Consider the following 25,541-nt stretch of genomic DNA (forward strand, 5'->3'; position numbering starts at 1 on the left):
AAAGACCAAAGAAAGCCTAAAGGAGCAAAAAGCTTCAGTTCCACAGGGGAATGGGGCAGGGATGCTGGTGACCATGCTGCCATGCAGTGTCATCTAGTTAGGTTACTGTCTTACCGGCAAATACAGGCTTTTTATGTGCTTGTATACATATATATGTATGTATGTGTATAAATATATATGATACTGATGGACTGTTTGAAAAGATTTTAGCACAGTTTACAAAGCGCTGTGTGACACGCTGGTGCCTGTCTGTTGCTTCTGTCCTCTCTCTTCTTGCCCATTTTTTGCTGGTTTTCAAAGCCAGCCAGCATTGGTGCTGAAGCAAGCTTGGAAATAAGATGCTAATCTCAGTAACAAGCCCTTAAAAGCAGTGAAAACCCTAAAAGGGACCCTGTGGACAAAGGGACTTTCTGCCAAACCAGAAGTTCAGTGCCCTGACCGAAGGGCTGTGTCGCGAACGGGGTCGTAACACGGGTAGGAGCCGTGGTAAGCACGGGACAAACATCATCCAAAGCTGCTGTTATCCTGGAAACTGAATAATAAGCCCGTTTTGACAGATGATGGCACTCAAAGCTACTTTTTTATATTATTTAGCTGAAATAATGGGAATCGGATCAGAAGTTTTACTTAGGCAGACGTTCATTTGAAGTTGCTGTCTGAAGGTGGAAGCCGGGAGAAGTCGCTGTGCCGAGGGCCTGGGAAGATGCCTTGCTTTCATCCCTGGGTTTGAACAGCTGCGTTTGGGAATGAAGTTCTGATGAAATCTTTTTGTTGCAGTGATTGATGGCGGTAGCGATATGATGCCAAGGTAGTTAAATCCTGCACATCTGGCAAGGCGTTCAACCTGAGCTTATTGAAAGCCTCCTACCAGGCAAACGAGGTAGTGAACGAGCAGCTTCACGCAGGTGATCGGTCTTTTATTCAAGTACGATGCGGAGCACCTCAGATTCATCATAAGCAAATTTGTTGAGGCGAAGAAAAATAAGGATGCACCTTCAGTATGAAGAAACCTAAGGAATGTGCTGCGCCTGTTAATACCCGAGAGGGACTGCGTAGCAAGTCTTTTATTATAGCAGGCTTGGACTCGTTGCTGGGTCAGGTTTCCTTCTTGTTAGGGTTTTGTCTATGCCCTGATAAATGAAGACATTTCTCGATCCAGAAGTAAAGTAGTGTATATGGCAGATTGTTCAGAACAGGTTGGAACTGAACAGGGAGGCAAAGCTGGCACGCTACCAGGGCTGCTAAGCCTGAGCAAAACACTGGAACTACAGACCTGGGAGGAAAAAAAAAATCCTATTAGGATATAGCAACCTAGAAGAAGATGGAGATTTTGAAGAGGCTGCAAAGCAATCTGTAAACTGCACAAAGCTGTCTGTTTTTTTTTCCCCCTAAGAATAGAAGTCTGATTTTGGAAGAAAAAAGCTTACAGGAAAAAAAAATAATGAAGACATGAGCATTGAGGATGGGCGAGAGGAGGTTACGGTTTGTCTCAGCGTTTAGAAATTTTTATAAATACTTAAAAAACATTAATAAAACATGTTATAACTGTAGTGGATTCTGAAGTCCTCTAATGCATGAAGCTGTGAGAAAATGGAGCTTAGCAGGGCAGAGGGGTTTGCATTATTGGAGGAAAAACGGTTGGATACTGCTTCAAAATGATACTGCATTGCCCTGCACATCTGGGGCCTGTACATCTGGAAATGTGGGGATCTGAATTGACATTTTTCCTTTTGACAGGTAACAAATCCCTAAAAACATGGTGGAATCTATTTTATTGAAAAGATACTTAGTGTAACGTCGACAAAAATGTAGACGAATCGGAATGAAACTGCATAAAAGCCTTGAAAGAATGACCTCTCCACTTGGATACTTATCCCAACAAGCTCAGTTCGCTCCTTCTTAGTAACTAGTTGTCCTTTAAGCTTGATGTTCTTGCAGCAGTTGAGAAAGAAAGGTGATTATCCTGAAGTCAAACCTGGGGAGACTGGCCATGGGAGGAGGCTGGTGGGAGTGGTAGGTCAGTGGGAGGTTGGACCATGGGCTGGTGGCCAGGTGCCTACCCAGCCGTCCTCTTGCTCCCCAGTAGCACAAGGGGAGAAAATAGGATGAAAAAGCTTACGGGCTGAGATGAAGACGGGTAAATCTCTTCTTCCTCACCATGACTTCTTCATAGTTGCAGCTGATTTTGGCAGGAGGCAACCAGGCAACTCTGGAGGTGGAAATCCCTGCAGTGAGCTTGGTGGGGAGGCAGCGCTGCAGGTTACCATGCTCCATTGCTACCTAGAGCCTTGATGTCCCCACAGCAAACCTTCCTCCTCCTGGAGTGTGTCTTATTCCCTAGAAATAGAGGCAATGGTTCAGCTGCAGTCCACTCCTGTTCAGCACAGTACATGTCCAAAAGCTTAAGTAACACGTGTTCAGCATATGCTTATGTACTTCCCCCAGAAAATATGGATTTGAGCACATGCTTTTCTAGATTAGTATTATGAACGTGCAAAAATAGAAACTCCGTGCAGTGACTTAATCCATCATGAGTGAAAACTGACTGTGTGGCAGTCTCAAATATTTGCTATTCTAGTTCAGTGTAATCACTATCAGATTATTTTTTTTTTTTGCTGGTATTATTTCTATATCGTTCTGTAATGGAAGCATAGCGTTTAAATGTGCTTTTTGGAGAGCACTAGTAGTGGAAAAAAACTCACTCACCTAATTTGTGTTGTCCAATAGTAAATAAATCATTATCTCACTGATTTTTTTGCTTAAGGCACTAGTAGCCTTTTTTTTGTGTGTGTGCTAACAACCTGTTCACCTGTCTTTCTAGCTTGTGTAATGATATTCTGTAGATAAACACAGAGCAGCTGGTAAAGCTTTAACCAGTCTGTAGCTTTTCCCACAGTGCTTTTTTTTTTTTAACAGATTCTTATGACCAATTATCAATTGTTGTGTTCATTTTGGAGTCCTTTTTTCTTCTCATACCTGTGCAACACCAGAAAGCCAATAAATTCATTTAAAAAAAATGCGTTTTCAGTGTTTTTAAGACTTCATTACAAAATTAACCTTGAGGGAATATTTCACCCTTTTTTCTTAATGGATAGCACTTGAAGTAGAGTTGGTAGATGTAAAAATAAATAACTAAATCCTGCATGCTTCGCGTAGCAGAGTTGCTTTTTCCCTTCATGTGAAGCAGTGTCTGTGCTATTAAAAATTATAACGTTTGAAGTTAAGTATCAGATATTGACTCCTCCACCTGTTAAAGAATGATCATTTCTTATTGGTATTTATTACCATTTGGAAAGCATTGAATAAATAATCAAAGAACCTGTCTGAAGAGAGGATGTTGGTACGCTTGCTTGCACAGAAGGTAAAAATGAACCCATGTAACAATTTACTGTTAATCCCCTTCTGAAAAAAATACTAAAATCTTTGAAATAAGTCATCTGCCAGTCAAGCCTGCTAGTGCATCTGTGACTTGGGTAGTCGTGTTTCGACTGGATGTTTCGATCACTGCGAGTCCATTATTTTTCACATTAGCAATTAATACTTTTGGGTTTTCAAGCCTAAATCCTATTACTAATGGGAAAAACAAACAAACAAAAACCCAGTACTTTATTCTTCTAACATTACATAAGTCTTAGATATGTTTAATTACTTTAAAACATGCAACATCAGTTTTAAGCTTCAAAAATCCAACATTGCCTCTGAGATGTGTAACTGATCATATTTAAAATCCTAGGTCCTATTTCTGCTTCATGGTACACAAAAGACATTGTCATCGTGCACAGGGAGTTGTTTTCCAAAATGTTAGGCAGTGTTTTCTGTGTTCTGGAGAGCAGGATCAACTTCTTGACCTAGAGCCTTTCAAAGTCCTATCTAAAAGCAAATGCACTTGTGAAGACCCATTTCTGATTTCTGTGCCATGCAGTAATCATTCCCCTCTGGCATGGTCTGATAACTACAGCACTTGTTTTAAGGAATGGAAAATTTGAGGTTGATCCTCTTTCTCTGGTGGTGCTCTTCTTTCCCCCCCAAGACACAGCAGGCAACAGATTTTGACTGACAACAACTGGACCTTCTGTAGTAGAGACATTTACACCACCCTTCCCCATAGCAAAGGGGGAATAAAGGAAGCCATGCAGACCAAAGATGGTTCTGCAGATGTGAATGCCATGGTCTTTCCCTAAAACTTCTCACTTCAGTGGATGGAGTCCCATCTGGATAGAGTCCCAGCTGGAGCGCAATAGGAACTGCGGAGTTGATGTTTGTTAACCATCCTGGCTGAGGAAGGACAGCATGATGTGGCACCCACAGCAATTAAAACGATCACTTGGGGACTGTCGGGTGTCACTAAATACTGTCCTGTAAGTGTTTGGTGGATGCAGTTGCTGTAATGTGTAGTAAAATTAATTTACTTGTGTGAAATGCACCTTTTACCATTTCCAAATGCTATTTGAAAAGCATTCCCAGTGGATGTAGGCTTATGGTTTTCTTTTTCTAGTCAAAAAACAGCTGGGATTTACTATCAACAAACTGCATGTAATTAATGTTTTTCCTCATCGTTTCTTTCCGTAGGGATCGGGTCAGGGTTTGAGTGCATTGCAGAGATGTTAGTGCTTAGGACATGGAAAAGTGCAAATGGACAACCAAAATCTGGAGCCTTTCCTCTCTGCTCCGCGGGTTTTATTTTAAGCAGGGCTGGGGTTTAGCTGTTGTTTTGAAGCCTTTAGATCAGCAATTCAAACAGGAATATTATTTTCTGGAGGGTGACTGACAGGCATCAGAAGATAATTATATCGCTAGCGAGGATCTCGCTCATCTCTCTGCTTCCCTTGTTTCAGTCTGCTCTTCGGCTCGTTTGTGATGATGACGTCTTTTGTCCCTATTTTTGGTGGAGATGGTGGGGGATTCATTCATGTTGTGATGGAAGCAGAAGAAAAACTTGAACAGGATCTTTCTTTACTTCCCTATGAAGGATTGTAGAAACCTGGTGAAAATGCTCTTCGGTGTTCAAAGTATGGGCTGCTGTCGGTGGTGTTCATAAGACCATGCATAATTTTGCATTAGCTAGTTGAGAGTGAAGCACTATTCATACTTGAAAGCTGTCATCAAAATCACACAAAAGATGCTCACAATCTTGTTTCGAAAGAAGAAAATCCTCCTCAAAAATGAATCCTTATTTCTGGAAACTTGATTTTCAAAACAATTATTAAATTCTGGAATTACTGACCAAATGGTTTGAGATTTCTCTCTTGGCTCCCTGGCTTTTCATTGTAGTATCAGTTTTCTGTCTAGCTCCTTGCTTCTGTCCTGTGTTGAGATGTCTGTGCTAGAATTCCTTCCTTTCCCAGTCAGTTTACACTTTTTTTTTTTAAGTGACAGCTTCTGTTTTTGATAAAGACCAGCTTGTTTGCAAGATGTGAGAATGGCATCTTTTCATCTGATAACATGTAATAAGTAATCATACTGACCTGTTACTTGTCTAACAACATGTAGCTCATAGCTCTCTTAATTTGTTTCCTTTTAACATTCTCTTATAGTCTGTGTAAATCCTGAAGAAAAATCAAATCCGAATTTGTTATGAAACAAACTGAGCTAGCCTAATTGCAGTCATTTTTAGGTCTTCATTGGGGAAAAGCTGCATGAAGCCTGTTCAATAGTTAATGCAACTTTACATGTAGAGCTTGGCAGTGGCAGGGAGCCTTCTGCATTAAATCTCTGACTTAATGAAAGCTGCAAATGAAGAGTAATGCCTAACAGAAAGTGGATAAAATACAACAACAACAACAAGACAACAGTAAGAGAAATATTCAGTGGGTAACCTTTCATAAAAAGGTGAATGATGCAGTATTACAGTAACTGATGATATGCTGATTCCTGTCTGGAGGACAGAATATGATAGTCAATGCCTATCATGTAACTCAGAATAGTAAGTAATGACCAATGTATAAAATGATGGCTTTGAATCTGTGGTGGATGTGGTCTGGTGTTACGGTAAGTTATGCACTGGCTGTACAGCTACACGGAATATTCTGGGTCATTTGGTGGGCTAAATCTTTTTGAACATGAGCTGTGAAATGCAGAAAGACTTTGGAGGGAATGCAGGGTGCACTCATAGAGTGAAAGAGACTCCCAGCTTGAGAACTCAGGGTCAGGAGGGTGTAAGGATGATAATAGATTTAACAAAAACAAACAAAAAATAAAATGGGAATAAAACCCTATATGTGATCTACAAGGGAGCTGTAGTAAAAAAAAGGGCAACTGCAGTCCATGGATACAAAAATAGCTGACAAGAAGTAGCTTAAATGCATGATGCTCTAGTGGAACAAGACAAGGTAAGTACGTAGAAGATGAAGTCCAGCAAATCAAACCAAGAGATTAGATGGATGAATTTGGTTGTAACGTGTGAAGTTCTTGATACAAAGTACAAAGACATGAAGTGGTAGGTTTTCTGTTAGGTGCATTCAAATGAAGTCTGTCTATTAATTTAAACAGTTGAAGGTGAAAGAGTACTAATTGTTACTCTGCCAAAGAATAGTAATTCAGACAGGATTATTTGAACCAAGTTTTGCATAAGATGAAAGCAAAAATGGGCATTGAGCATGGTGCTATCGTTTATTTTCTCCTACCAGTTGGAACAAATTGAATTTAGAAAGTTGGGGTTATTCATTTTAAGTGTCCCCCCTGCTGGGAGATTTCGAGTTTCATGCAGGTGTGTCTTGCCAGGGACCACATGATTGACACAATTAATCAAAGATCATGATACTAATCCGCAACAAACATAGCACAGTAGAAAGAACTCAATTAAAACTTTTGTTCCTCCACTTTAAAAGATCAGCCACGTGGGAGTTAAATATCTCAGCCTAATGTTTCCTTTAGCTTGAGACCACTGTTAACAAATGGCCTTACTGTGCTTCTGCAGTGCCATGTAGATGTGTATAAATAAGAAACCATCCTTTGCTGCAAGGCCAGGCTGGATGGGGCTTTGGGCAGCCTGGTCCAGTGAGAAGTGTCCCTGGCCATATCAGGGGTTGGAATTAGATGATTTTTAAGGTCCTTTTCAACCCAAACCATTCTGTGATTTAAGACTAAACTTCTCACAGTTTATACACATTGTACTGTAGCTGCTTAATAAAACAACAGAGAAAGGATGAAAAGGATAAAATCTTAAGATTGGAAAGGCTTTCTATTATTTATTTTGTAGTAAGTGGCTGGCTCTCTGCTTAAAGGAAGAAAAAACCGCATTCATTACTGTTTCAACTGCCTGAAAGGATTATTCCTGACTTGCCTCGCAACTTGAATGGTGTGAACTAGTGATGTAGAAAGCTGTTGGGTAGTGTTACAGCTCATAATAATATTAAAGATAGGAAGCCTTAAAATCATTATATTCATGCACAAATAGGGCATGTAGGAACAGGAGTCAGTGTGTCTGCTTTCAGGGAAGGTTGTTGTTGCCTCATTAAATTGCTGGCTGAGAAACCATGCGGCGTGCACCAGCGATGTAGTCTGTAGCATCATTTGTAAGACTTGATCTTTTTAAAGACTGACTGTAATAACATACTTGCAGTAGTTAACTCTGTGGAGGATGTGTACTGCCCTCTTTAAAAGATGTTAATACTGTGCTCTTTTCCAGGGACTGTACAGGTGTGTAGGTTTAATACTCCTGTAATGCAGAGGCCTAAAGGATTTTTTTTTTTGCAGGAGCTGTATTTTGTGAAGACTTGAGTTGGGAATTGAGCAGTGTGGTGTGGTACTTCTCTCTCTCTTTTTTTTTTAATCTCATCAGTGCATTTAAATACCTAAAGGGAGAGTGCTAAGAGGACTCATACAGTCTTTTCAGTGGTGCCCAGTGCCGGGCCAAGAGGCACTGGGCACAAACTGGAACACAAGAGGTTCCCTCTGACCACCAGGCAGCCCTTCTGTGCTGTGTGGGTGCTGGAGCCCAGGCACAGGCTGCCCAGAGGCTGTGGGGTCTCCTCCTTGGAGAGAGCTTCAGAAGCCACCTGGATGTGGTGCTGGGCACCCTGCTCTGGGTGGCCACTCCTGAGCAAAGAGATGGCCTCCAGAAGTCCCTGCCAACCTCAGCCATTCTGTGATTCTGTGAAATGCTTGGAAGCTTTCATAGGGATCTGAATTTCCCGTCCTTAATATTATTATATTTTCCTTTTATAGGGAAATTATTCCCACGTAATGATGATTATTATTAGTTTTTTCTTGATAAATTCCCTCATTCTTCTTTCCATTATTATTGATGTTTTTTTAATGTGGACAAAACTCATCATAGTAATTCTGTTCCTTGCCACTTGGAAGACTTCTGAATAGTTTCTGAAAGACTTGGAAGACTTCTGAAAAGTCTCTGAAAGACTTGTGATGTAGTTTTCTCTCTGTAAGACTTCATTAATCATATCATTTGCTTTGTCAGGTCTTTGTATCTACTTGACCCTTACAACGTATCTAGTAGATTCAGTACCTCTACCTCCTATGATGTGATTCTTGTGATCCTCAAAATGAGGGTTGTGTCCAGGTGGGCAGTGGGTTTCAAGGGTCACTGCAGTGGTCACAAGTTGGTGCTGCAGCTTCTGCTGAAGGCCCATCACATCGTCTTGTTGGCAGTGGGTGGTTGTTATTGACTTGGCAAGCAACTTTGTCTTGTTTTGCCAAAACTGAAATGCACTTTTGTTTAATAAACAAAACTAGTGATTCAGTTGTTTGTCCACCAGGTAATTATGCCACAATGGGTGAGAATGGCAGGATGGTTTTCGAGATAACAGTAGCTTAATTGTGCTCCAACTTTGTTACAGAAGAGATTTTTTTCTTCAAGGTAGAAAACTTTTATAAATATGCAGAAATGCATTAAGATCATTCTTTTTGTGCTTCTGTGCTGCAGATCTGGCTTAAACATTTTTTGTTTGTTTGTTTAATTACAGAAAATATAAATAGCTTTTTTTTTATTGGCAAAAAATAATATAGGATTCTATATGTGTCTCTCTCTTCCATGCAGAGAACAGACCCGCAGCTCCTTGCTCAATTCTACTATGCTGATGAGGAACTAAATCAAGTAGCAGCTGAGCTGGACAGTTTGGATGGAAGAAAGGACCCACAGAGATGTACACTGCTAGTCAACCAGTTTCGCTCTTGTCAGGTAATCAGACTGGCATATTCCTGGTTTCATTGGCATTTTCATGTACATTAAATGTATTACATTATTATTTGTTGCATTAATTAGTTTTTATTGTCAAATCTATTTAAAATGACTTTGGTAGTTGTATGACTTTTATTAGCTTAAAGGCTGTGTTCTTCGAGAACAATTTATAAAATAAATCTACTCCACCTCATTTAAGTGTTTGTTGATGGTTTCCTTTAAATGAGAGCACATATTAAAGATTTTGTTTCCTTTATGTGAAATAAGCATACAGAGCTTACTAGAACGTGAGGAATATTGCAAAATTTCAGGCAGTGTAAAGTAGCCATATCTTTTGTAGATGCTCAGCTTCCATGCTTCATGAATCTGACAGCTTTTCATTAGTAAACGAGCTATATGAACGCAGCTGATAGCTTTGCTAATTTTTGGAAATAATATTATCTGCCTCATTTAAGAAGCCTTGAAAGTGAGAGGAACTACTGAGGAACCAAACAGAAAAGGATATTTATTAGTAAATTACTTCCAACGAACAAATAAGTTTCTAAATTGTTGTTGTATAATATAGCTTACCTAAGATTCCTTATAGTATTTTCTGAAAAAATGGCTATAATTTAAGCAAGACTTGAAGGCAGTATTGAGGACTGCAAAGACTAGTTCACTGTAGTTCTGTTCTTCATTCTTGCACAAATGCTCTGATACTTCCTCTCCCAGTTGCACCAAAGATAAGACTTTAAACCACAGTGAGCTGAAGTCCACAGTATATTATGCTCCGGAGGATTTCTGTATGAAAAGCAAACACTTGTTGTCACGTCAGGTGAATTTTAAGTGTAAAGACCCTGGTAATACAGATTCATTGCCATTTTTTATTTGGTGGGAACGTAAATTGGGTGTAAAGGATTCATTTTCATTCACCTTGGCTAGAATTTCTGACATTACTGTTACTGGTGGTTAAAATGTACCAAACTTCATTATGCAGAAAAAAATCATTGCTGACCAAGTTAAGATAAATTAGAAGAGCAGTGCCCTGATCAGTGTAACAAATGTTCACATTAAGTTAGCTGAGTCTCTTAATGAAAAGGGAATGAAAAAAAGTGAGGTACTATGTGTTGGTTTGCAAGAAAACTGAATGAAAAAGTGCAGTCTTTCGTTTTTGAAGAACATTTTACAGGGAAAGAGTTGGCAGCTAATGTGTTATGTCAGAAACAATTTCAATACTTCTGTCTGGTTTGAGTATCTTCAGTTTCCTACTGTACTGTCACTAGAGAAAAAAAAGTGAAGTTACAGGGCTTACAAAACTGGGAAACTAAGTTTAGTAACAGTAAAAGTTCAGTGTCTTGGAGGATAAAATAGGGGTGAAGTTATCTTGAAAGATCATTGACTTCAATCTTCTGTGTGATGGATCAGCTATACCTAAATCACCTTTCACAAATTGTATTTGATACATTCTTATAAACCTCTAGTAATGGACATTCCACAAACTTTCTAGGCAAATTCTTTCCAAACTGTTGTTATAAAAGGCTTTATGATAACAAGGATGGATGAATAATATCATGGTGCAAGTTAACCTCCTTGTTTTATCCCTGGAGATAAAAATTTCTTCTGTTTCTGTGCAGGTGCACTGGCTTTCCTATTTGCTTATTGTAGTACAGGCAGAGAATTCTGTTCAAAAAATAGCTTTTCTGAATCTTTCAGATGTAGGAATGCAAGAAATGCAGACTCTGATAGTTCCTTGGTCAGTTTGCTTGGCTTGTTGTGTAGTGACTCACTATCTTGTGACTCTTAATACCGTCTGATGCCTGGTAGTTTCTTCTTTTCATTTGTCTAACAGATTGCTGTTACTTAAACAATCTGTTACTAGAGCAGAAAGAAAAGATGGAGATAGTTGTATTTTTTTTGTGCAGCTATTTTTGCAACTTCTAATTTTCAAAGATCTGCAGAAAAGGTCAGATCACAGTCAACAGTCAACAAGTCTTACAAACTGCAGTTCTTTTTAGAGATGGATCTTAACCATATCCAAAGAGCTCAGCTTTATATCTGTGTTGATATTTTCAGTTGTTGAAACTATTGTTTGAGAGTTCCGAGTTTACTGTAGTGCATAAACAGGTTCAGGAAAAACAAAAGGGCCCTACCTAGAAAATGCAATGCTTTATAATAGCTATATTTAGTGGTTTCTCTCTTAACAAAAAGGGCAGTATTAATCTGGTGCCTTAGCTGTTCTCATTTCTTTTATTTTTTTATTTTTCCAATGGATATACAGGGAACTTCTGTTTTCAAGGCTGTTGAAACTTATGTAGTAAAAAAAAAAAAAAAAAAGTGCAACTGATGTCTTTTACTATTTTGATTGAGCACTATTTGATTGATAAAATCACACTTTTTACAGTAAATTCACTTTTTAAAACTTCTGAAGATCTTGCACCTTGGATTTCAAATGCTGTGAGTTGACTGTTTAGCATGATGCTGAGTAGCATGTACTTACGAGTAAGAATTAAGGTATTGATTTTCAAAGCTTTGCTTTTTGTTTTCACATTAATGCGATATAAAAGTTTGATCCAGTTATGGTAGCTTGTTATAAAAATGGCATCCTTTGTTTTGCTTTGGTGTTTGCGTGTCAACAAGAGAATATTCTTCAAACATAACTTACCTGTTAATAAAATGTCTTGCATTTTTTTGTGTGGCTAATACCTACCTAATGGAATAAAGCACTTCTTCCTGTGTTGCTTTCTGCTAAAATTAATGGTAACTTACGTGTGGAGAGATGCATGATGAAAAGCTATGTAAGTTTTTCTTAAATGAGAAAAAAAAAAAAAGGATGTTATACTTCTTTTTTTTTGATCTTGATTGATGGCGATAGTGGGAAGGTACAATTTTTTTTCCTTAAGTAAAACTTATTTCCATCTCTGAATCTTGAGGAATATGCAGTGCTGGTTCATCTGAGTGGCTTTTATTTTTTTCCCTGCAACACAAATAACTAATTGATATATTTTTATATTGGGGTTAGAATAAGGTGTTATTTTCTGTGGTGCTCCTGCCCCTCCCAGCATCACAAGACGTTTTTTGGTATTGAATTTCATAAGAAATAACGTCATGTTGTGTACATTTTTTAATTAATCACTCATGCATTTCTGATAGTTTTCTAAATGAGTTTACTTTGACCATTGCTATTTTCATATTGATTAATATCTTGTTACTTGAGCCAGTCGACTGATCTAAATCAATTTCTGGATCATTCTAATGGAATTAGCTTTAATGTTACATATTGTAGATCTTTTTTGCCTAAGCTGGAGAGTAAAGAGTAAAACCACCTTTGTTTCTAACGTGGAGATTTTGCTAGAACTTGACAGGTCAAAACCAAACCTGCGTCTAAGCGCTTCCCGTTATTAAAGTGCTCCCAGGGTCACGGTGCTTGCTTGCTGCCTTAGTGCGCTGAGAATTACTTCTGTGTAAAGCAGCGAGTTCTCAGAGTAGTGTTAGGAGTCAGTTCCCAGTGTGGTTTTATCAAAATTATTCCTTGAACAGCAGGCTGTGTCTCAGCAATGTGTCATTTGGCACATTAAAGTCCACTGGGAAGGAATTTGCCCCTGCTGGGGCACTGACCTGAAGCAAACCATCGACTCGTCCAGACGTGCTACCCCTTGTGCTGTGCCACAGAATAGTAAAATGGGAACTTTTTAATATTTGTGAAAGCTTACATTTCCTAGCTCATTTATAGGAATGATTGACTGGTAACATATTGTACTACCTCTTCACTTTTCTTGCTATTTGCCTGATGGAGCCACTAGGGAAACACTTTGTGAATTCCTGCAACTGGCTGGCCATGATTTTTGAGTCATCTTTCAGTGGCTTCAGTTTGCTGTAACATTAGGCTTTAAAATATATGTAGACTTCAGTGTACTGCTTCATACATATGTTAGTCCATACATTGGTGGTGGACACCTGAATCTGAACCTCATTAACTATCACGGTATAAGTGAATGTTGCTGAGGAATCAGAGCCCTTAGAGAAAGCTGAAGCATATTCCAGTGTTTTGTTATCATTTGTCTGCATCAATTTCTGTAACAATATAAAATACATGTAGAGAATGTTATCAAAAACGCTCTGTTTCTACCACTGGTACCGTGTCTTGTGGCTTAGTTTAACAACTGAAAGCATCAGAAGGAGACGAGCTGTGATTCAAGTGCTGAGGAAAACAGCTTTGCCCTTATCATGAAGGAGTGCACGTGTTACAGGCTGGTTCTCAGCTACAGGCTGCAAGAGCACCCTGTAGGGTATGGAAAGGAAGTAAAAAACGGGCTGTGCAAAACAGTGAGTAATAGGAAGGTAAAATGCTGCAGAAGCTCCTCAGGGGAACCTCCCTTGTCACAGGAAGGCATGCTAAAATCTACAACAAACTAAGACTTGCAGCCTTCATCATTGAAATAAGCATAAATACATCATTTGCTTCCTGAAGCTGGAGATGTATGGGTAAGATAAGTCTAAAAGTGAGGAATCTCTTCATGTGGCCCTTTTTGGTGTTTGGGTGAACCAGTGTTGCTGTTTGATAACGGGGCACTTAAGCAAGGAGTTACTGATGGCCTGACAGAGGGAAGGAGGCCAGTCCAGTTGCTTTTCACCTCTCCTTGCACTGTTTGTGGGTTCCTTTTTTCTTTTAATAAGAACCACCCAACCAAAAAATGCAGAAGTGGTCACAGAATTGCCAAAATGCCTGGTGCTGCTTCCCGAGCTGCTGAGAGCCATCCTTGCTTTGCAGCCAGCTCTGCATGGAGCACGTGGGGATTTCTCTGCAGCGAGGAATGGAAAGTATTGTCCGTGAGACTTCTTTATTTTGTGTGTATTTATATTTCAGAAGGGTGAAACTCAAGCTAGAATCACAAGTTGGTAAATAATGAAAGAGGAAACTTGTCTTTCTATATAAAATACAATTAATTTTTTATCAGCGAGAAGAGGAACGTGATTGTATTAAACAGCGCGTGCTGGGGAAGTGGTAGGTTGTTAGTGAAAGGGCTCGTGATGCTACGTTACCCTGCACCATCTGCTCATGAGTAGCGTGTTCTCTGCTTGGAAACTCAGAAGGAAAAATAATTTGTCTTTGGTGGGAGATGAGGTAGTCCTCCATTTAACAGGAAAGCAAGGTTAATATTTAATACCTACTTCAATTAGAAAGCCAAAGAGATTTTTTTTTTTCTTTGCTGTCAAGACATGACAATTTTTGAGCATTATAAAAATGTGGTGTTTTCTTCTTAATGCGTGCTTATCTGCCTTGGATCATACTGTTTGTATTAAGAAGAACAGACGTGTTGGTATCTTGCCTGAACATTGGCATACCATACCTGAGACATGCTGGTAATTACCGTGCATCTGAAGGCTACGTGAGGACAGGGGATCGAGGTCATTTTAAAACTGACTTTTTTTTTCCTCAACATTTGTGGATATGAGACTACAGCAGATCACTTCTGTAAGCTCTAATTTAATATGACGTGTCTAACTGTCAGGGGCTTTATAGTTTTGTAGTTTTTCCGGGTTCTTCAACAATGCCATCAGAGAGTTGTAGTCAGCTCCTTTTTTTTTTTTTTTATCCCTTTATTCCTTTTTTTTTTTTTTTTTTTTTTTTTTTTTTGCTGTTGAAAAGAAGGATAAATTCCCATGTGGGCCACTGAATTGGTTATGCAGTCACATGATTTAAATGTGCTGCAAAATGCCTTTTTTCCTCCATATGTGTGTGTTACCAACACGTTAGCAAGATCAACAATATGGGAAAATTATTTACTTGTTATTTATGTACTTGGGGTTTAACTCTGTTTTCTTCTGCTAGAAGCTTTTTCACTTAATCATATTAGAAAAAAACATTCTTTAATTTAATTTTTCTTTCGTACCAGTGAAGTATGATAAGAAAGACAAGAAGGCAAATTAATTTCTTAAAGAAAATTCTTAACAGTGGACTTAAATTTACGTTGTGATCTTAATGTATTTGAAAGTTAAAAGCTAATTTTTTTCTCTATGAAACAATTCATAAATCATTAACTGGCTCATATTTGGGAGGAATATCACAATATCCCGTGTATGTATAATGCTGTGAATATATTTCAAATATTATGAATAATGGGTTATTATGCATATTCTGTGAAATATTGTGCAACTTTGGCTTCTCGTGTGTAGGTTGTAAGCTTTCATTAAACAAAAGGAAGCCTTTAGATGTATATCTACATACGGATCCACATATATTATGCGTTGGGCACACCAAGGACTTGTGCATATTAGCAGGAGGTATTACAAAATAGATTTAGAGTCTGCCGAGAGAACAGATGAATTGCAGACTGCACTGTTGTTAGTGCTGGTGTATAATTTACCAATAACCTGCTAATTAAATGGCTGGAGTTCAAGGTGAAGGGAGGAAAATAGATAAGGTGTTACCCATTGGTCAGTCATTGCAACTTGATCATTAGACAGAGAGATGACTAAATGAAAATAGTTTGGTCATAGCTGACCTGGTTCCTTTTGTGGTGTAAGGATGCTGCGACTGTTTTCTGACTCAGACCAAAGCTTAGGAAAGAATTCCTCTTAGCTCATTGCAGCACAGCGCTCTAAAACAATTGGTGAAAAAGGGCTGACTTTAGGACAGTCATTTAAAAAAACAAGTTAGTTTTTCTAAGAACTACACTTTTATTAAGTTAAGTTTATTAACTTAGGAATGCTTCAGAGAAGTTTGAAGTGCTTGGTATGAAAACAGCTCAGATGAGCCAAAGTTTATTTATCGGGGAGCAAGCAGCAGACAGTAGGCTTGGTGCAAGCATTTGCACTTCTTGCACACTTGAAAACATTTTAAAGACTTTGCAAAACAAGTAGTTGTATGAAATGAGTTATGCAGGGAGCATGCTGTGTTGGTTAGGAGTGCTCCCATTCTTACTCCTGCTGGATTTTTCACTTCTTACACTAAATAGTCTTGTTTTCTTTCAAAAAAAGCGTTGATGAACAGCAGTACTGCCCCAAGTTCGTGGTCCTTCCCATATGTGGATGCTGCTCCCTGTTCAGAGAAGATGCTGGAGGGGGAACAGAAGTATTGCTCCTGATACCTGAGGAGTATTGCTGGATGATGTACACACTAAAACTTTGGGTTCAGCCCTGTGAATACATTTTTAGTTCTCGTTAGTGTTTCTGTTGGGGAAGTTTCCTTAAGCGAATGCCTAGCAATAGGTACTTGTATTCTGTGATTCCTCGGGTGCCCCAATGTACCTACTGCTGAAATCGTTGCCATGCCACTTACACAGTGTCCATGATAAAGCAGCCCAGTAGTTCGTGTGGAAGTGTAAGTGATCACCCTGAGACTGCAAATTTTGTTGAATTGACTTGTGCCAGTGAGAGAGGCATTGAGATAAAACTGTTTTATTGACATAAGCTCTCTGATTTTTGCCTTAGAATTGTTCTGATACCGTCAGAACACTTTTTCTTTTTTCTTTTTCTTTTTTTTTTTTTTTTGTTAGGTCTGATGTCCTACAAAAAAAGGATGAATTTTAGCAGGCTTATGTAGTAATGTTTACTCAAGACTTCGATGGTAGCTGGGTTAAAGAAGTATTGTACCATTTTCGCACATTCCTGCAAGCTGCTGGCCTTAAAGTCTGCCCTGTTTATTCGATGTGCTTCCACGGGGATTTTGCAAATTTAACCCCGTAACTGGAATGTGAAGAGTTCTCTCAGTAGATCTAATTAACATAATTGTGGTTGTCTGGCTTATTCTGCAATGCAAATAAGAGTCTAAAAGCACATCATGTTGTATAATTGAGAAATCAAATTTTGAGTGCACTCCTCAGTAAGGAAGGCAACATTATCTTTATGTAAATTTTTTTTTTAGGAGAAAATCCTTGGTCATTTTCAATATACTGATAGCAGAAATGGTCTTGAGCCACCAGACTCATCTGTTTTAGAACAGATACCTCTAAAATTTTGGGCTCTGCAGTTTTGAGTTGAATTCTTGTTGGATATAACTGCAGTTGATTGGTAATGTAATACCTAATTAGCCTTTTGTCTTCTGTCTGCAGCTCCAGAACTTCAACATACCTGTCTCAGTTAACTCTGTTCAATGAAATCACATTTTCCTTTATTTATTTATTTATTTTTAATGTGAAGTGTGTTCTTTCTCTGCTAGTAGGTAGAGGGTTTTTAATCTACCAATGCTGTGGATTAACACTGCTAGTTGTTTTTTTGTTTGTTTATTTTTTTACTGTAGTGGTGGAAATGCATAGCGTGATTTCAGGAAAAAAAAAAAAAAGTATTTTATGTATGTTTGGGAGGTTTTGGTCAGAGTCCTGTGATAATTTCAGCAGCTGTGCATGTGGATTGCCCAGTCATGGGCTCAAGCAAGCCCTTGGGCAGTCAGTATAAATGTTACATATGTTTTAGCTTGGGTAAATTTCTTTGCATTATTTCCTGGATATGTGGTGGAGTATAAGCAAACAAGATAGATAAACTTTAGTTACAAAAGAAGAATCTCCTGAAGTGTGAATTTTTGTGTTACAACACATGGCTCCTTGGGCTGTAAGTCCATTGACAGTGTCAATATAAAGGCTTCCCGTTTCCTACTTACACTATTCTTATTCCTATCCCTACACTTCAACATGCTCCCCCCAGGGCACAGCTTGGTTTTACCTAAAACTGATTTGAGATGGTGTTGCCCACAAACATGGCAGCATCGTCTGTCCGTCCGTCCTTCCTACAGCAGTCCGTCTGTTCCAGGAGCCAGGCTTGTGTTCCAGCAGCGATGGAGCAGCCGTGGGGTGGCCTGGAGCCTCCTGGAAGGCTGGTTGGAGGCAAGTCTTTGGTAGGGCTGTGCTCTCAGCCCAAGTGATTTGCTTGACGTGTGGATGCCTGCTGGCATAAAAGGGCTGCCTGCGGCTGGATAATAGCCATAGACAGGCGTGGCGAGGGAGCGGTGGGGGTATAGATCCTTATCCAGAGCCACTTTAAATAAGCTGCGGCCAGCTGTAGACCATTATGAAACCGCATCTTCAGCTGTACCGAGGCAAATATTTGCAGAGTCATCCCGTGAACTTCAGCAGGGAAATGCCCGGGGTTACTCCGGGTGAGTGCACTGAGCCAGCTCACTTGTACCCTTTGTACAAGAAGCTGCCAGTGCCAACGAGACATCCCGGCACGGTCTAGAGACAGAAAGGAAAGCTGCAAAGTAGGTGGGATGGGGGCTAGGCTGCACAAGCTGGTGTCACAGCCTAACAGCTGATGTTGCACAGCCGCCTTACGCTGTTTGCTGCCCATCTTGCAAAATGACTTATCTGGAGGTGTCTCCTGTTATCTGACAACTTTAAGTGGTACGAGGGAAAAACATGCCCTTTTCTTCTTTTAGTTTATCTAAATTATATCTGCGCCGAAGAGAAAAATTTAAAAAGAAAGTCAGCTTTAATGAGCATCCCTTGGTGAAGAAGGTATCTGTGAAGAGCTGTTAAATAACTCATAGGACAATGATGGTGTCATAGAGGATTGGCAGTGAGTTATCTCAGAAATACTAATTGTATTCATTAACATTCTTGATAAGAGCAAACTGGGAGTATGTACCATAATCACTGCGCACAGCGAGGCAGTTCAGAGGTGCGACATTTTCATGTTTGATTGCATCTGTCCATCGAAGAACATTTTCTTCTAGAATTAGGCAGAAATAGATCTCATTAAACAAGGCAAGTTAGACTAAAGCTGTAAGAAACTCCCAGCTGGATTCTGAGACCTAATGATTGGTTAGAAGTTGGCAAGAATCTCTTCCTTATGTTATTTTGCTAAATGATGTAAAGGTTGAACAGTGGGGACTGAGCCAGGAGTACTTTCAGAAAGTAATGGCCAAGTCTTTCTGGTCTGCTCAATTTGTGTGAGCCCTCCAGATATTATGGTAGTGATGCTAGGGGAGGTCAGTGAAGGAGACAGCAGGGTAATTATTGATTCACAGGGAACAAATCAAAATTAAAGAAAAAAAAATAAACTTAAAGAAATCAAAATTCTTTGCCTTAGTGTTCCCAAAGTTTAGAAAAATATACTACACAAATATATTTTGGGGAGAAAGCAGGAACCCATGGCAGAATCTGGCCATTCAATAGCATTGGAACACTTGGGCATGATTCATTGATCTCTGATGAGGAGGAACCAATGCTGGCGTCCTGATTTGTACCTGTTTGTGAGTTTTTATAAAATGTAACAGAGCTGGTGGGCTCTAAAGAAATTCCCATAAGGTCTATATTTAAGAGACTTGATACAGATTTAGGAAACCCAGATATTCATGCCAGAAGGACTGGGCAGTTGACTGATAGGTGAGCCAGCCAAGCTTTGTTCTCTTTTTAAACATTCTCTGCCCATTTAATTGAAGTGGTGACAGTGTCAGTTTAAAAGAGAAGGAAAGTGCAACTGAGAAGAGAAACAATTTATGATTGATTTAATTGGTGATTTCAAGATTGTCCCTAAATTCCACACAATGAACACTTCTGCTGCAGTGTTTATCTCTGATAAAAGAGCCTTTACATTTTTTTCTGTAGAGTTTGATCTCCACTTCAGCTATTTTGTAATTGATTACAATATTTCTCATTTCATTACTCCTAGTGAGTATCAGAAAAGCTGATTTTTTTCTGTTGTCTTCAATAACCAAAGTAGGTTATGAGTGCAGATTTTGCATTTAATCTTTCTTTCCCCCCCAGAAGTTTTGAGTGATCAGTGGAGTGGTATAACTAGGTAGAAAAGAAATGTACTGCAATAAGCATTTCTAAATTAGTAAATGAAATGATTAATTGTGTCCTTTTTAAACTTGTCTGCTTTTCGTCTATGTTGGGAAACTTTTGGTCACTTGTATTATTTTTGAGTATAGAATGATTGGCAGGGAGGCTAGGAAATAGAAAAGGCTTGGCCATAAGTTGGTACCCTGTAAGTACTCACCAGTACAACTCTATCAACAATCCAAGGTTTATCTTCCCTGTCTGCATTTTGGATTTGTATTTGGTCTCGTGTAGGGAGTGATTAATATTTTAAGACATTTTTCTTGGGGAAAAAAAGGATTTTAACAATGTTTACTACTATAGTCTGAAATTATAAATTTCCATGTTAGGAAGGTTTTTCGTGCTTCTCTACCCCATGGCATTGAAGAGGCAAAGAGGAGGTGGCAGTGAGTCGTGGCAGCATTGCCCTTCTGCTCTCAGCCTCTGCTGCCAGGTAGCTTGGAGGCAGTAGGAAGAAGGTGGTGCCAGCTCTGTGCCAGGCTGAAGGTCTTGGGAAAGCTTGCAGTACGTTTCTGGGCAGCACTGAGATCATTGTGCCACGCAGGAAGCCTGGTACTGTTTGTTGTAGCACATGCCCTTGTTCAGAGGGAATTATTCTCCTGTTGCCCTGACACTACATAAAGGGGATGTCAAGGTACAAGTTTACTTACTGTGTTGTTCAAGTGTCTTTCAATACAAGACAAACATTTAGAGTCCTTATAGAAAAGGCTTGAGTAGTTATAAACTGCTCTAAGAGCAGTGTATCCACTGTGTTTATCTGGTAATATCTTGTCTTGCTGTGCACAGTTTTTAAGTTCTCATTTCCCAGTAAGGCAGGCTTGGCTGGGAAGCTCTGCTGAGAACTCAGTCCTTCAGTACAAGCTGGGGTATTCTTCATTTCAGGAAAGGCTGTCATCTCTATTATTAGCTAATGGCTTTTTGGTGTGGAGGAGTAAAACAGATTTTCTCTTTCTTATGACTGCATCAGGAACGCTGAGATTTCTTAGATCTGAAAATGCTTTTCTCTGCAGAGAGAGGAGGATGCCCTAAATGATCCGGTACTTAGCGTAGTGTGAAGATGGTGGCACTTCTGAACAGCCCTCCTGTAAATGGTGATGCCTCTTTTATTTACCGAGAGCTATATTTGGGTGGGTAGCCGGAAAAGAAGGAAATTTAATTCTACGATTAGATCTTTGTGTTAGCAGCAGACACACACTAAGAGCAGATTTAAGTTAAATTTAAATGTAATCCATCAGAAGAGTGCACACTGGCTTGCAGAAAATGTTCTTTGAGTTGAGAAAGAAAGAAATCTTGGCTAAACAACCAGTTGTGCTGGAAGCTACGCTCAAATATCAGTGACTCCTTGGGCTTGAAAATTGGTGTGCCGGTCTTCACCAGTTCATACGTACCAATCACTCCACGTGGAGATACAATTATTCAGTGTACCTGTAATAAACTTCGAGCATGTGCAGGAGGTGAGATCAACATTTCAGTTAACAAGGCTGTGATAATTGGAGTGTGTAGTGCCCTCATAAGGGTATTTCAGCAGGGCAGTTCGGGAAGAGAAGCTTTGCTGCAGATCAACACAAACCGGAACAATTTTTGTTGCTGATATAGCATTTAAATGGCTAGAGATCCAAGTGGCCTTTCATTTGTGATATATTTTGGAAGTGCTTTATAGTGTGCTAGGTTAAACTAAGAGTTACTGCACACAATTCAGAAGTTACTTTTAGAAAGTGGAGCATCTAGGGGTTGGCAGTGGGAAATCATTATGAAGCTCATCGGGATAAAAAATAAAAAAAGGACTGAAAGGGTGACCTTTGGCACCTGTACAAAATGGGGTGGAGGGAGCGCAGTGGAACCTGTTGCTGTCTGGAGGCTTTGGCTCTTGGATCAGAAACAGCCCAGCAGGGACCTTGTGGGGTTCTAAAGCGAGGGATTTGGGTGTCCCTTTTGGGTGTCCTTTGAAATCTTTACTTACATCAAAGCGTACCTCATTCGTTCCTGCTTTCTCCTGTTGATGAAAGTAACCCACGAACACCCGAGTGCCAGCTAATTGCTTGAAGTGGAACAGAATCTTCCTCTATGCCCCTTTATGTCATTTTTGTTTATCGGTTCCGTGTTTGTCAGAAGTGTGCTGTGGAAGGGAGTCTGCAACTTAACATCGAGCCAGAAAAAGAAACAGCAAATTTGAAGGCCATATTTCAATGAGGATGCTAAACTGCTATCTGTTTTGCTCCTGGTAGCGTTATCAGAGGCTGCGTTTCCATGGCTGGGTTCTGCAGTGGGGAACAAAAAGGTACTTAGCAACACGGGAAGTTACCTTCCTCTTGCAGAGGACCTCAAAAAAGTCATATTAAATTTAATAGCACGGAAGGGCAACATAGATTTTATCAAGGATAAGTACAGAGAGGTAGATAAGTCCGCCTTCAGTTGATTAGACCTTAAGTACAATGGAGTTATTGGCTCTTCTTTTTGTACCTACCCAAAGGCTAATGCAGTCGCTGTTGGCTTTTTGCTCTGCTTATCGAGTATCTGGCCAATTACTGCTGGGCCAAAAATAAACCAATTTTTTTTTGTCCTCCGCTGCGGCTAACTGCATTCACTGTCTGACTACCGCTCCTATCAAAGTAAGATATAAACAAGTGCTCTCCATTACATGAAGCTCCGAGTTTTGTTTTCCAGGAAATGTGGAACTTGGAACCCATCCCGGAGCACAGCTCTGCAGCCCTGGCACTGCAGGAAAGCCCGAGGAGAGCAGCCGAAACAAAAGCGCTCAGCCCCCTATGCAAATGAACCGGCAGATAACAGATAAAGCCACCAAAGGATACATTAACATCCGGAGGCTTTTATGGAGGAAGATAGATCAAGTGAAAGATTTACTACTTCAATTCCAACTAATTGATTTCTGTTGCTTAACTTAGAGCAAAACCTCGGGGCTGCCATGTATCTGAACCCATTCGTTCTTCGCTTACAAAGCAGAATACTGTAATTAACTAAATTGAATGTTTCTTGAAGCTCTTTTAAAGAAAAGACTAATTTGCTTACAATGCATTGGATGGTCTGTCTAAATTGGCTGGCACTCTTCCAGCTGCAAAGCAGCAGAGATCTGAAATCGTTACAGGAGCAAGTGGTGTGAATTTCCTGCGCAGGTTTCTCTGCTCTAGGTCTCACAAGAAGGAGGCATGGAAGAGGGAAGGATGGAGAATTGGTTTTATTGGTTTTGTTTGCCTTTTTTTTTCCCTTAGTAGGATAAGATCTACCCTGTGTAGACTCAGAGAATTTGGGAAATGACACATCCTGAAACAGCAAAAGCAGTTTACTTCATAGTTTTCTCAGCACTTTCACACTGAATATTATTTTGTCAACTGTCCTCTTTTAGATCTTCCACTATCACTAATAGATTTGGCAGGAAGAAGTGCTCATCTTTTCAGTTGTGTTTTTCGTATAGCTTCTTGTCAGAAAGACCAGCTGCCCATGTGAAGCCAGGTAACTCTTAAAAAAACTGCTATTAGGCCAGAGTACAAAACAGAACAAACTATACCCAGCCAAGCAACTGGTCTGGGAGTCCTGTTGCTGTACCCCATTTGTATAAAACTTCTTTGATATATCAGGAATTTTGAGTAAGTATGCAGAAGATTGTGAAATGGGAAGTCAATCTGTCTTGAATTTGCTGTAAAATACGATTGCATTTGGAAACTAATGCATTAAAGTTTAAAAATGTATTAATAAATGGGAAAGACTTTTCAATACAGGTCTCACTGTCCCATTCTGTGCAGCTTTTTAGAAAAGTAAAAGATTGAAAATTGCATTTTCCTATATTCAAACGTGGTGGCAAGTAAAATGAATTGGAATATCATGCCCTAAACTAAAATGGGACTGGATTATTTAAACTCTGATATAATTCAGTTCAAATGTAATTCTTTTCTGAGTTCCCTGCTTTTATATTTCTTTGCATTTCCTGTAGGTTTTGTAAAAGTTCAGCTGGTAGGGATGCTTTTTATCTCTATCACTCCAACATTATAAGATCTTTGCAAACTTGTATTAATGTCCTGAAAACAGAAATTTCACTTTTTTTTTTTTTTTTTTTCTGACGTGCCAACCTGTATTGCTCAGGTGCTAATATGGGTGCTATGGACAAAGCACCTGCTCTTGGAATAGATGAGGAATAGCTCATTTAAAATAGATAAGTGACTTGTGACTTTCCACAGTTTCCAAGTTATAATCCTCAGTTTCATTCTTTGCTCTGTGGCTTTGGGTAGGGAACTAAATGGTTTAGGAGCTGATTTCCTTATGAGACCTACTTTCAAAATACATGTATTCTGGTTTCCCAGCTAGCTCTAGACTACATAACACTGTGAGCAGTTAAGAAATGGTGTTCCTACTAATCGTTTGATCTACACCTGCAGTTTGTAGAGGAACAGCAGGAGGAAGAGAGCAGAGGAAGGAAAGCAGTACCTGGCTGTTGGTCTGCTTTTGTTACCTGCCACTACGTAGGAATTGGCATGTAGTTCCTTGCTCATCTGTTTTACGCTGGGGAGGTGGTGGCAGCCTTGCTGCTCCTTGGTCCTGGATGCCAGTGCCAAACCAGGGTGCAGCATCTTCCTTCTCTGTTGTCTGGGACTGGAACTTCAGTTCCCTTTACTGGAGAGCATTGTGAGGCTGCGTCTTCTCAGTTTCTGCAATGGGCATCGCTTTGAATTGGGATCCAAGTCTCCATGAATCCTGGCAACATTCTTTGACCCAGTAGAGGGAGGGCACGGCTCTAAAATTCAACATTACACAAAGAACAGCCTCAGCACGAGGGACGACTCTTCCAGTACAGCTCCTGCCCCTGCGCCTTCACTTCGCGCCCATCTCCGCAGGGTGCGGGACTGAATCCCTGTCTGTGTTATAAACGTTTGGGGGCTGTTTGTTTCTTTGAACAACTTAATTCAAATTATATGTTACTGCATGATACACTTACAAAATACTTTCAGGTAAGCATGCTTTAATAAGTGCAGCAGTAGATAAAGCACCTTATGCCAACATGTAATAAATTTTGCCAATCATAATTGGTTGATTATTTATTTTATGAAGGCCATTGTAGTTACAGGACTGATACTGGCATTATTTTGTGGCAACAGCAATTCCGGCTATCTGCACTGAAATTACAGAAAATACAGGTGGTTTTTTTTTTGAACCTAGAGTAGGTTTTGTTTTTTCTCAGTGGGAACACACAAAAGAGGCAGGTTTCTTTTAAAATTCCCATCTTCTGTTATTTTCTTGAAAGTGCAGAGCAAAATAAAACAGAGCAGTGCAGACTGGAAGCAATTCTGCCTGTTAAACAGTTCTATACATGACAGATTTGTTTTTATTTGTTTGAGAAATATTTTAAGTAGAATGCAAGTTCTGTAAATAATGGCAAAAGCATGAGACAAACAAAGCATCTTTAATGAAAGCACTCAGCCTTTCCCATGCTCTGAATCTACCTTTATTATGGTAATCAAATTCCTTGCAGTACCCAGCAGGGGTAGGTGAAAATTATCTTCTCAGGTAAACGAGGGCGGGTTATTTACCACGTATCAAGGAGCTGCTTAGAGGGCTTTGATCTCTGTCCTGCTGCAGAGGCAGATCAGAGCTGCTATTAAACGCTATCACACTCGGGCTGTGTCCTCGTATCCCCCCGGGTG

At 39.6% G+C, this 25,541-nt stretch overlaps 1 protein-coding gene across 3 annotated transcripts in view; it reads left to right on the forward strand.

Moving 5' to 3' along the window:
- The window catches only part of ZFYVE28 (zinc finger FYVE-type containing 28), a 144,740-nt gene that overhangs the window by 61,151 nt on the left and 58,048 nt on the right, over positions 1 to 25,541 (forward strand). For all 3 annotated transcript variants that reach the window (XM_032186081.1, XM_032186082.1, XM_032186083.1), the window contains exon 2: positions 8,996 to 9,136. In XM_032186081.1, the coding sequence (XP_032041972.1) occupies positions 8,996 to 9,136 (141 nt within the window). The remainder of the gene's footprint in view (positions 1 to 8,995; positions 9,137 to 25,541) is intronic.

Source organism: Aythya fuligula, chromosome 4, assembly GCF_009819795.1.
Source record: "Aythya fuligula isolate bAytFul2 chromosome 4, bAytFul2.pri, whole genome shotgun sequence".
In the NCBI taxonomy this organism is placed as follows: Eukaryota; Metazoa; Chordata; class Aves; order Anseriformes; family Anatidae; genus Aythya; species Aythya fuligula.